This window comes from Schistocerca cancellata, chromosome 6, assembly GCF_023864275.1.
Source record: "Schistocerca cancellata isolate TAMUIC-IGC-003103 chromosome 6, iqSchCanc2.1, whole genome shotgun sequence".
NCBI classification, from domain to species: domain Eukaryota; kingdom Metazoa; phylum Arthropoda; class Insecta; order Orthoptera; family Acrididae; genus Schistocerca; species Schistocerca cancellata.
In genome coordinates, this window is record NC_064631.1 from 607558381 (window position 1) to 607571944 (window position 13564).

A 13564-nucleotide genomic window follows, 5' to 3' on the forward strand; every position below is an offset into this window, starting at 1 on the left:
CCCACCCCACCTCCCACCCCCCTCTTAGAGGACTTCCATTATGTTCTTTCTGGCATTGATCGTAGAGGGTAGAGGCTGTACCTCTCAGCAATATGACTGCCAAAACTGTGGCTAAGGCTTTTGTTTCTTCCTGGATTTCCCACCTCGGCTGCCCCACTACTGTCACCACTAACCAGGCCGGCAGTTTGAGTCAGCACTCTTCGCTCAGCTCTGCCAGCTGTGTCGCATCAACAAATGTCACACAACTGCCTACCATACCCAAGCAAATGGACTGGTAGAATGGTGGCATCGCACTTTCAAGACAGCACTACAGTGTCACAACAGTCTTGGGACAGATGTCCTCCCGTGACTACTCCTCGGCCCAACGGTTATTGTACAAAACAGATATCAAGGGCACCTGGGGAGCTGTTACAACCTGCCTCCCCCAACAATCCCACCCCCTTCCTGACTTCGTTAGCCAGATCTGACCGAATTTTGCAAACATTTCCCTGACCCCCCTCCCCTCTCCCATCTAGCTATACTCCCCCCTGCTCCTACATGCCCTCCAATCTCCTTTCATGCAAGTTCATTTTCCTCTGCAATGACACCGTTTGGGCCCCACTTGCTCCACTGTATTAAGGCCCATACGAGGTCATAACCCCACTGCTAACACGATGGACATCCAGGTTAAAGGTTCACCACTTACTCAACGCCATTTGTCGGATTCTCACCCCCCCCCTCTCCCTCTGCCTCTTCCCCCTACCCCCTAACCCCTCTAGTGGTTCTGCAAACTGACTTCCCGCCCGAACGTGTGAAGGACACCACCATCCTCACTGACGACAACCACATCTTCATCCAGCTGCAGGACAACTCACCCCATCCAACCGGGGACTTGGTTCGTCAGTTGATTGCCTGCTCCCACGCAGCATTGACCACATGTTCCTCCGAGCTACGGTAACCCCCCCTAGGGAGGTTTCATCTATATCTACATCTACATGAATACTCTGCAAATCACATTCAAGTGCCTGGCAGAGGGTTCATCGAACCACCTTCACAATTGTCTATTACTACAATCTCGTATAGCCCTCGGAAAGAATGAACACCTATATCTTTCTGTACGAGCTCTGATTTCACTTATTTTATTGTGGTGATCATTCCTCCCAATGTAGATTGGTGTCAATATTTTCACATTCGGAGGAGAAAGTTGGTGATTGGAATTTCGTGAGAAGATTCCGACACAACGAAAAACGCCTTTCTTTTAATGACTTCCAGTCCAAATAATGTATCATTTCTGTGACACTCTCTCCCATATTTCACGATAATACAAAACGTGCTGCCTTTCTTTGAACTTTTTCAATGTACTCCGTCAGTCCTATACGGTAAGGATCCCACACTGCACAGCAGTATTCTAAAAGAGGACCGACAAGCTTAGTGCAGGCAGTCTCCTTAGTAGGTCTGTTACATTTTCAAAGTGTCCTGCCAATAAAACGCAGTCTTTGGTTAGCCTTCCCCACAACAGTTTCTGTGTTCCTTCCAATTTAAGTTGCTCATAATTGTAATACCTAGGTGTTTAGTTGAATTTAAGGATTTTAGATTAGACTGATTTATCATGTATACGAAGTCTAACGAGTTCCTTTTAGCACTCATGTGGATGACCTTACATTTTTCGTTATTTAGGGTCAACTGCCACTTTTTGCACCATTCAGATATCTTTTCTAAATTGTTTTGCAGTTTGTTTGATCTTCTGATGACTTTATTAGTTGATAAACGACAGCGTCATCTGCAAACAACTGAAGACAGCTGCTCAGATTGTCTCCAAAATCGTTTATATAGATAAGGAACAGCAAAGGGCCTATAACACTACCTTGGGGAACACCAGAAATCACTTCTGTTGTACTCGATGACTTTCCGTCAATTATTATGAACTGTGACCTCTCTGACAGGAAATCACAAATCTAATCACATATGCAACTGGAACAGGAAATGGAGGTAATGACAGTGGCACATAAAGTGCCCTCTGCCACACACCCTTGGGTGGCTTGCAGAGTATAAATGTAGATGTAGATGTAGATAACTGAGACGATATCCCATAAGCACGCAATTTCACTATGAGCTGCTTGTGTGGTACAGCATCAAAAGCCTTCCGGAAATCCAGAAATACAAAATCGATCAAAGTTCGAATGATGCCAGCCGATCATGTGAGGAACACAGTCCCTCCCCATACCGCTCCATCCTCATGTGCAGGCCAACACGTCATTCACCCACACCACATACAGCAGTTCCACGTTGACCCTCACTGCCAGACACAGAGGGGGGGGGGGGGGGGGGGGACGGGGGGGGGGGGGGGGGTGCTCTGTGGCTTACACAGGTATGAATGACACATCTCCACTACAGCAAGTTCTTCGACTCTTTTAACCTAATGGCCCAAGCCATCTTGCTTGTTCAGCTGGCTGTATGACTTCTTTTAATGTGGGCATCTGTAATGGAATATACCGAGTCTTAGAGAAATGAGTGTGTTTCCTTGGGCTACAACCCAACTGAAATCCCACAGACCAATGGAATAGCACATCGACAACACCACTTATTGAGGCATTTATAAACAGACAGTTTTTGCTTTGAATTTATGGAACAATAGTTTGAAATTTGAATCAGTCTACCAGTCTAATGACCTTACTTAGGACAGATATTGAGCCAAATTGAGAGTATCCTTTTAAAATCAGAGCTTGAGTGAGATAAGTAACACAAATTCCTTTCACATCAGCACGTAATGTTCTTGTGTGAAAAACCTAATCAGAATTAAGACAAAAAATGAACACTTATGCCACACAGGAGAATCGAAAATGCATGAGACCCTGAATCTAGCACAGGCTCTGCATAATTATTTTTAATGCTATTATGTCTGGTGTGTGTATTTTATTCATGTTATTAAAAAGGTTTTCTGATGCATAAGTCAACACAGCCCACAGTTTGTAGACAAGAATTGTTCTGCATTTTGCCTTATTTAGCATTTCAAAATAATTGGAAAATAGTGGCCACATAGTCCAGGCTCCACAAAATACCCAGAAACAATAAGTGACTTGGACGATTGCTTTGAGATAATGTGGGTACAGATTTTCAGAACAGGGGAACAACTATTTTCTCAAAACATCTAGACAAACTTTTATGCGCTTTTATGCACTAACTGGCTTGTAGATCAGTTTTACAATTCAGAAAGCACCCTATAATAAACTAATGAAATTGGGTCTGCACACCTGACAATGTTGTTACAAAACTTCCCTCAGCAGATATAATTTATCATGAAATACACACCTTTCCACTTCTCTCCTCCTGTTAATTAGTGCTCACTTCTCAAAGCTATTTTATTCCATGACCTATCTCTATTACACTGTTCAATCTTGTTCTATGCATACCAACATCTATAAAATATTATTCACATTTATTTTAATATCTTGTATATATTATTGGAGAGGAAAACACCAATTCTGCTAAATATGTTGACAAGGCAATGAAATTTAGTTATCTATATGATCAAAATTAGCTTATCTTATATGCCACATGTAAAATGTCAATGTTACTAACAATTCATTACAGCTGTGTTCATAGAAATGCTGCTCCAATTCCTTGTTTGTGAGTATAGAGCTATGAAGACAGATGACAGATTTTGAACCCCATACAGACTCTGGCACATATACCCTGAGTGCTGCATTATCCTACAGTCAGATTCTCCAATTCATTTCATTAATGTATTCCTAAATACAGAAACATATAGAATAAGTTAAAATTCTTTACTTTAAAATACAGCAGAGTGCAAGTAACGGACACTTCCAACAACACACTATAAAAAACTGCATTTAACTACAGATTACTAAACAACTGCATAACACCGATGGGCTACAACGCATTCTAATATACAACTTTAAGCGTTTTCATCACATCAATTACGACATCCTCTATTAGGAAAGAAACTGTTCTTTTCTTTTTTTATATTTATCACAACACAATCACCTGAGAATTTCACAATGTCATAATCAGTTTCAGTGAGCCAGTGGTCATCTTCAGACTAAAGGCATATGCTACACATGATTTCTTTTTGCAGTACTGCAACAAAAACAACTTGCAGCATGTGCCTTATATCTGAAGATGACCACCAGCTCGTTGAAAGCAGATGACACGGTGAAATGCTCATATAATTGTGTCATGAAAAATATAAAAAATTAAAGAACATAATCAGTGAATCACTTAATCTCCGTGACAGTATGTCACTTTCTCTAAAGGAGGGAATCTGACAGCAGACTCTGATCATTCTGCATCATGTGTGCATAATTACTTCAGATTAACCTAAGAATTTGGTAATGTCATCCACAAATGGTAGCAGGCTTAGTGTGTACCTCATGAATCCTGTACACCAGTGGTAGAAGCCACAGTTATTGTCATCAAGGAAGAGGAGTTATAAATCACAACTGATGAGAGCAGAATGGAACAATACACTAATGACACACCCACTCCCACAAAGGCAGTGCATATTCTCTAACTGAAGTGCTATAAAACACACACAAGTTACAAAAAGCAACCACTGCAGGAACACAAACCACTTCCACCAAGGCTAAATTAAATAAACCTTCACCAAAAAGAACTTGAGAATATTATTTTAAATATTATCATTGCATCTGTCATTACTATATGAAATTTATGAGCCAAATGTGCTAAAGGGTAGTCTTGAAAGTCTGTTACTATAAATTAGGCTGTAATTTTTGAATCACTACTGTGGCTAAATAAACTGCTAGCTGACTAACAAATATAGCACCACTTCCCTATGTCTAAGAATAAAACCCACTACACAGAAATAAATGACTTCCAAGATAAACCAAATGTGAGTAGTCTACTAACTATTCAAACCAGAGATTACTTTCAATCAATTAACACAACCACATACCTTCATTAGCAATTAATCATTTTATGGGTTAATTGTCAGCCTGTTAATGCATATCAGGCATTTAACTTAGAGCAACAGAGGTGGTTTGGGAACATACTTACATGTGGCATAAAGAGAAGCCTGGCTTCAAGAGACAGGACATAGTACAACCAAAACAGAACAGCAGGATTAAGAAAATTTGTCCAGTCTGCATCAATGTACCATGTATCACCTGGATCCAAGCAATTTGTATAGACAAGTGATTTTAGTCCCAGGTACCTGTTAATTGAACATAATATGTCAAAAGTAAGATGCTTCTTCATTTTGAGCAGTTTTACATGAAATTTGTGTTGTCCAATACGTAACAGTTGAATTAATAACAGTAAGTACAAGTAAATTGTACAAAATAGATCCACTGTATAATTAGGTAAGCTGCAAAGATAATAAATAATTAATTGCAGAGATGCTGAATCAGTTTTTCAGGCCAATAAATGAACAATTACTATACGAGTATAATGTAGTTTGTTCATAAGAAGCCCTTTGAGCTTATTTAATAACAGAGGTTGTCATTTTCTTTATAATAATGCACATGTTCCTTCAAATTTAAGAAGATTATTGTGATTTTATCTTTTTTCTGTCATTCCTTAGTTGTTTCAAAATTCAATGAAATGTTATTCTGTCCTTTTAACTAAACGAAAGGCAGTTTGTTTTTTCCCATACACATTTTGTTGCTTTTCTTTGTGAAGCTTCTTCAGTGGCCTGTAACACATGTTTGATTTATATGTGTAATGAGTGTGTTGCACAGTAGTCACAACTATGTTGCTATATCATATTTTCAATTGTTTTCCTCTTGTTTTTCAGATTAAAAAAAACTTTCAGAGTACAAGTTTCATGAGGTTAAATTATCACGATTTCTGAAGATGTTAATTGATATGTGTTGTCCTGGAGATGTATTTAGATGGTCTGCATACTCCAGATGGCTGATTTTCAGTGTTTTTTTCACCAAATAAATGTGGTTGAAATAATGTCGAAAATCGGCAGACTGACTAGATACATCACCAAGATAACATACATGGATTAACAACATCAGAAACCAGAGCAATTCTAGAAGTCAGTCAAGCGGGGTGGGGAGACTGGGTTTGGTGAATGGAATATAGCTTAACAAAAGGAGAGGTAGGGTCCTCCACCGACAAAATGGTAAAATTTGGTGTTGCTTAAAGTAGTTTTTGGTAGCTGTTTTTCAGTTCAGGGTAAAAAATGTGTATTAATTAATCATAAGATGCCCATTTTAAGTTAAATGATATTTATTGGCTTAGATAATAAGCTATTTGCTGCTCTTATTCTTTTGTTAAAATGAGTTTGAAATACATTGCAACCTATATTGCTACATTGGAGTAATATATTCACTGATTTCTGATATCATTTTATCCAGTATAATATGATACTCCATTGTGTGTGGGGGGGGGGGCAGCTGTAGCCCCCATAGACCCCCCACCCCCATTGCCATCACCCCTGATCAGAAGTCTTAAGTAAAACCAAATGATAATTTAACCTTACAAAACTTGTGCTGAAAAGTTGTTTCTAATGTGAAAAACAACAGAATAACAAGTGAAAATATTAATAAACTTTGATTCTATAAGGAATTGTTGTGCACAGCAACTATAAGGAAGGACAGGTACACAGCAACCAATCGCAATCCCATTAGTTTTTATTACTAGTGTATATTTAGATTTGGGCTAAAAACAGCTGTCTAAAGTGCTACAACACATGGAAATTACAGAATCAGAATTAATTTACTTTACATAGAGCAATAAGTAAAACACCATGTTATCCAATAGCAGCTACCCATTCTGATCAACATACTGTTTGAGTTACAATCCAACAAACTTGTGGTAGTACATGTCACCATATGATCTTACTGGTATATAGGCAGAAAGACACTGAAGCAGTTGTTTACAGCAAGTACAGTGGCCTTAGCTTACACCGTGCAATGCAAGTAAGTCCCGAATTTAAAACCCTTTTTTAGTATCTAAAATCAACAAGCATATTCGCATGTCACTTTGAAGTATTCCAGAAATGTCAACTTACAATTGCTTGCTAACATCTTAGTGGTGAAAGTGATCCACCAAAATATATGCAAAGCATCATTAATAGATTCATACAACTGTATAATACAAAATTGTTACATCACTTTAGAAATAAAAATTTTAAAAATTAAAAATATTTTGTTGAAGATCATCTTGGTAAAATAAAATTACATACCAATCTGAAATTCATCAAAAGCCTAGCGTAGACACTCATATCACAGTGGTTAAAAGATCCACTAAATATTTAATATTAAAGAAATATAAAAGTTCTCATAAGCAGTTTTTATGAAGATCTGTTAACACTGTAATAAAATAACTAAGATCAACACAACAAGGATTATTTAATGAAGTACATTTAATAAAACATGAAAATGCCCTCTATTGATGTAAAATTTCATACATAAATGTATAATGTAGCTCCAACTGTGTTACACTGTTTGCAGGAAGATTATGAAACAAACTGCCATTTTATCTAGCCTTTAAAGCTAAAAATTGAATAGTGATTTACTTGTTTGGTGGTAAAATAGATATAGCACTGCATTGCATGGCATAGTAGTATGTGAGAACATAACTTTTTATCATTACTGGATTGTTTTGTCTTCCATTTTGTTGGTACTATTCAATGCTATATCTATTTTATAGCCGAAATCTAGCTATGCAAGAGTAATAAAAAAGTAATGGGATTGTGTACTGATCACTCTGTGCCTCTTCTTCCTTCAGTGAAAATTAATATAGCAACATATTTTAACTACTATATTAAACAAAAAGTATTACAGGCCACAGAAGATGCTTCACAAGTAAAAGATGCAAAATGCCTACAGCAAAAAACAAACTGCCTTTCATTTAGTTGCAAAGATGGAATACAATGAAAAAGGAAGAATAAATTGATAGCCAGTCAGACATCTAGTTACAACTGAGAAATTTGCTATATTTCACACTACTATACAGTTTCCAGAACATTCACTATGACAGATCTCTATTTCGACAACATATATATCCAAGATAGTTAAGGTAACACCTTCACTTAGTTAACTGTTTGGAATATAATCCTTACCTGCAAACATTGCATTTATCAGTAACTATTTCCTGTATGTACTGCAGTTGCATACAAAAAATTGCTGTGATATGTACAGCTGCAATTAACACAATAATGTGAAGGACAACTGAAAATGCTCTTCTCAAGTCCCTGTAACATGCCCACCACGTCATGGAACCAAGAAAGGTTATGAAGTAAATTCCATTGAGTACCGATGGTTGTATTACACCAGCAATTCCTAATGAGAGCAGAGTAATGTACTTTCCTGAAAGTAATAAAACAAATATCACAATGGGCAATTTTAGAATCTATGTAATACCAGAAAATGACAACTGAGAGAGGGAGAGAGAGGGAGGGAGGGAGGGAGGGAGGGAGGGAGGGAGGGAGGGAGGGAGGGAGGGAGGGAGGGAGGGAGGGAGGAAGAGAGAGAGAGAGAGAGAGAGAGAGAGAGAGAGAGAGAGAGAGAGCAGAATTGATGGTGCTTAAGTTGCTTATAGTATATGTACAACTACATGAAATATCAGGTTTCCTCACATGAAGAGTTCACCTTTTGAAGGAAGAACCAGACAACAGCTTTGAGAACTGTGGAGAGTAGAGTGTAAGTCAACATGAACTCCCAACTGCTGCATCCACATACAGCAGAAAGGACATAGTCATCCATTACATGCCTGAGAAAGACATGTGGGCCCTGACATGTTAGTTTTCAACCCATCATTAGAACAAGTGGTGCACATCTGCACAAAGCTTCAAACTTCTGCCAGACACATAAAAATACAGTTTTCCTCATTCTGATGTTTCTGTACTAAACGGACCAGACATGTTGACATTCATAGCCTTGCTCTAGTGTCACTGGCTGCAGATGTTAACAGTGCTGATCACAGTGCATGCTAGCACACAGTGTAGCACAGAAAAAGTGACATCTCACCTTTTGTGTGGCAGGGTATGTTTTTTGAGCACATCTCCAGTTCTGCCCATACTGTTTCATTCAACATCCTCAGGACCAATGTTTGACAAGGAATATATATTTTTTTCTTGGCAGTCTTTATCAATTAGATGGCTCTTGTAGTATAACTAAGCAGAGCTCTATCATCTGTCAGTCAAGATTAAGTGTATTTCAATATTGACAGGTTCTCTGCAGAAGGTGCTCATTGATCTATAAATTCTGAATAAAACTTTTCTTTCTAAATACATACAGGAAGATCATACTCTCTGATAAACAGGAGGACATCTTTGATGTTAAGTTCTCCCAAATTACAAACCCATACCAACAGCACTTCATCATAGAATGGCTGTAAGCTACAAGGAAAGCTTTTATATAACTGTGGTGTTGTAACATGTTGCTAGGAAATTGTTTTTTAATAATTAATTCTCTGATTAATGAAAATATATTTGATCTTGATTCTTTCAGAAAGTCTGGTTGTATGAATTATAATAAATCAATTTGTAATCACCAGGAGTTATATTTCAAACAGTATTTGATCTCTGTAGTCACTTTTGAAAATTGTTTTTCCCTGGTTTAGGATGTACTATACCAACACAGGCCAAATCTGTAGTGAGCAGTCAGCTGTACCTCATTTCACTCATGCACAGCCAATCCCACGTACTTTCTTTGGAATGAAAAAGTAGAACTGGACCACCTATAGGAGCACACCATCATTGGTCCAATCTCTCTAAACGTATGGGTGTGGGGTATAAATATTCTTAGATAGTACTTGGCAGCTTGAACTCTCATCCAGCCAGATCACTGATTAGATGCAGACTGGCTTTCTTAGCACAGGTGGTCTGCTATGGTATTAGGGCAGTCAATTGAAAATGAGACAGATAGAAAGAACGTAAGTAAACTGTTTACTGTATCAAAAGTAATCATAACTGTTAATATATTTATGCCACTGCCAGACAAGATGGTTAATACCTCCATGAAGAACGTGCAGGCAGTTGCCTACGGAACCTTGAGTGTACTCAGGTCAGCATCTCTTCTTCTGAAGCAAATAAGCAACCACGGATGTCTTTCTTCAGGGCTCCAAAAATATGAAAATCACTTGGATAGAGATCAGGACTGTATGGAGGATGTGTAAGGGCTTCACAGCAAAACTTCTGCAGCTTAGTCAAAACAACCTTGGCAACAGGTATTATCCTGCAACGGAATGATGCCATCCAATATACCTGGGCATTTGGACTTGAGACATGCTTTAGTTTTCACAAAGTGTCCACATAAAGCTGCTCATTATTTGTTGCACCTTGTTCTAGAAAGCCAATGAGTAGCTGGCCCTTGCAGTTACAGAAATAGGTAATCATGACTTTTCCAGAGCTGGCATGCCTGTTGTTTTGACTACACTGCAGATGTTTCACCGGGAAGCCCTTACACATCCCTCTTTCAGTCCCAATCTCTCCCCTGGAGCCCTGAAGAAAGAAATTCATGACCATCGATATACTTCAGATGTAGAGGTGCACACCTGAGTACAAACACAATTCTATTGGCAACAGCAAACATTTTTCCATGAATGCACTGATCATCTTGTCTCACAGTGGTATAAACGTATTTACAATGAGTATGATTACATTTCAAACACTAAACAGTTTACTTACCTTTTTCAATCTGTCTCATTTTCATTTGACTGTCCCTTATATACAGTAAATTACTGCACCAATATTGCCAGCAAGAGGAATCAATGATAACTGTTGATTTATGAACTAGCATGTGGGTCCAGCAGAATAGCATTCTTACTTCACATTGTCTCATCACTGGTTCACTCTCTTTTCTTGATGTCAGGCACAGTGTGGGTGGCATGTCAGGGTGCACAATGGCCACCAACAGTGTTATGATATGGAGTAGGGGTGTTTACGCACGTGCCAATGCAATAGTGGCTAGAGGTTAATTGAAGTCTTTGACACTTGCGTACGCCAGATTAGATGACTCAATAGTTACAATTTTCTTTTCCCCTTTACCTGGAGAGTCAGTGTCTTGTCACCCAGTTCTTTGACCAGACAGGGAACTTTGTAAGATGGCTTCAAAACTTTATTAACAGTCCTCAACACAAAAAGACATAATTCGTCCTGGTCAAATCTGTGATGTGAAGCTGCTGTTGGTCACAACTTTCCATCTTTCTCTGATGGTTTGCTACAATTCTAAACGTTGTTCAGGCAGGTGTAACGGATGAGAGAAAGAATTCACCTGGCAACTGCAGAGATTCACCATATATAAGCTCTGCCACAAATGCCTGAAAGTTCTTCTTCAATGCACCGTGCACACTGAGCTGTACTAGCAAGAATGTGTTCACTTAGACCCAGTGCCATATGATGTCAGCTTGAAGCGAATGGTGAAGGCATTTTAGCACACCAGTAGAAGCTGTGTGATATTGTGTATTTCTTCAGAGGTAAATGCAGTACACTTGTGCCATGGTGTGGAACAACTCTGCCTCCCATTTGTGGTCTCGGTCAGACATCATGTGCCAAACATCCTGGGCCACCAACCCCACTATCCAACTGATGGTAAACGGAGAATCACACATTGCACTGTATGATCTCATAGTGGTAAAATTCCTGGTCACCTCGTGTAAATGTCAATCACTGTCGAGTAAAAGCTGTGAGAAATAAGTACCAAGCTGACGAGATCCACAAGCAGCTGTGAGAAACTTACTTTGGGAGCTACAAACTTTCCAAGCAGTGCCTGTAAATGATGTGCCAGTTTGCTCTCCTAGCATGGGACACATTCCTAGGTCCACAATTGGCAATCTTTCTGCATATCAGAGCCCTTGTTGCATGGGTACCTGGATGACATAGTCCATGCTTGGAAGCAAATCCTTGGTGATGCTCTAGTGCTGGTACACACAGTTGCAGGCAGCCTGTGGCTTTGTCACAGTACACTGCTACATTTTCAGCTAGCACTGGTATGTGCCACAATTGAAGGACCAACATTCTTTGCATCAGCTCTTTCAGTTCTGCATCACTGTTCTGCGATGTTGACAGCTTATCAAAATCTACTGGCTGTGATATGCTGCCAACTTAAGACACAATGTCAGAAACCATACTTTTGGTGCCCCTGATGTGCCAAATGTAAGTTGTGAACTAGCAAATAAGATTCAGATGGTTCACTTGGACTGAAGTGTAAACATTTCAGGGCTGCAAAACTGTGAATATCAGCACTCACTGGCCACTGTTTATGGTGAAGATGTAGCCTTCATTCATAAAACTTAAATATTTTATAGTGATAGGCATCCAGCAACTCAGTATAAAATATCAAGAGCACTTTTTGCCAGCATTTTGGGGAAGTATCTTAAGGGTTCACAGACTCTGCTGAAGCACTGCTGCGGAACTGCTCCCACAGAATTTACTGAAGAATTTGATGCTTCAAACGTCTCCTATAGGTCATTATTCCATGTGATAGGTGTGAAACAATGCACTTTAGTGCCAGCTGTATATGGCGCTTAATTTCAGCAGTATGAGGTATATAATGGTAATAGAATTTTACTTGAATTGTACTTACTGATGTTGTTCAGTCCAGGATGCAACTACGGCACACATCAAGTATGAGGTTTTAGGAAGACAGAAAATCCAGGCCTGCAATTGGGTGGGTGATGTCAGCAATGAAAAAGCACTATTCAAAAGCTCTCCAGATGCTGAGGCTCAGATTTAATGTCAGTGTAGGTGTCTACTAGAAACTGCAGCTTGGCAACCTTACCCGCGACCACTAGGCACTTCAGTTGTTGCCCGACTCACTGTTGCTGGTAGACTATCCCTCCAACAGAAAGGGCCTGACAGCCAGGTACGTAATTATCTGTCCTATGCCTGAAGTGTCTATGGTAGAAACATTCCTCCCAGTCTGAGTAGGCAATGCTGCCTGATCAACGAGAAATGGTCTGCTTCCTTTTCCTTTGGGCTGAGGATTGGCTTCTCCATCTTTTATGCACTCCGAGAGCTGCACCCTGGGATGTGAACTTTTCTAGCGGTGATGTTAAGGTTACTATAGAATACTTTAATGATGAACCACACAATGTAATCACAAGGAGTCCTGAAACCTCCGAAATTCTGACAAGAGATTCTGCAAGCTTGTGCCATTAACAGAAAAGAGTAGTGCATTTACAGCAAGTGTGAAATCCATAGGAATTGGGGAATTTTTTTAAGCACTTCTGCAACAATGCTTTGAAAGCCACATGATGCAGTCCTGCATATGGATGCCATGAACAGTGTCGTTGTGGCTAACTGGCCTATCAGTGTAGCTTAGCTACAAGCAGATTTGATGCCCTAAGGAATCATTACAGTTGTAGTGCTTTAGAGATATATGCTGACAATCTTGGTATTTCTTATGTAAAGTGGTAGCCTCTTCCTGTTTCAGTCATTCTTAATCCCACATGAATTCTTGCTACTGCTGCATCAGTTGTCGCTGCTCCTGTAGCTGGTGAGTCTGCAGTGCGCATTGGTGTTGTGGTGTTGTAACTGTTGTCACTGTGTTCTCAGCTGCTCCAAATTCATGTCCGATGATGGTCCATTGATGTCAATATGTTGCAGAATCCCGGAACTTGCATCTCAAGGGTTTTCATTACTTGTGTTGCA

At 39.3% G+C, this 13564-nt stretch overlaps 1 protein-coding gene across 1 annotated transcript in view; it reads right to left on the reverse strand.

The window, feature by feature from the left end:
- LOC126088449 (piezo-type mechanosensitive ion channel component) overlaps positions 1 to 13564 on the reverse strand; it is a 724612-nt gene that overhangs the window by 471943 nt on the left and 239105 nt on the right. The window contains exons 6-7 of the mRNA XM_049906591.1: positions 8033 to 8279; positions 5014 to 5170 (exon numbers count right to left, since the gene is read on the reverse strand). Coding sequence (XP_049762548.1) covers positions 5014 to 5170; positions 8033 to 8279 — 404 coding nt within the window. The remainder of the gene's footprint in view (positions 1 to 5013; positions 5171 to 8032; positions 8280 to 13564) is intronic.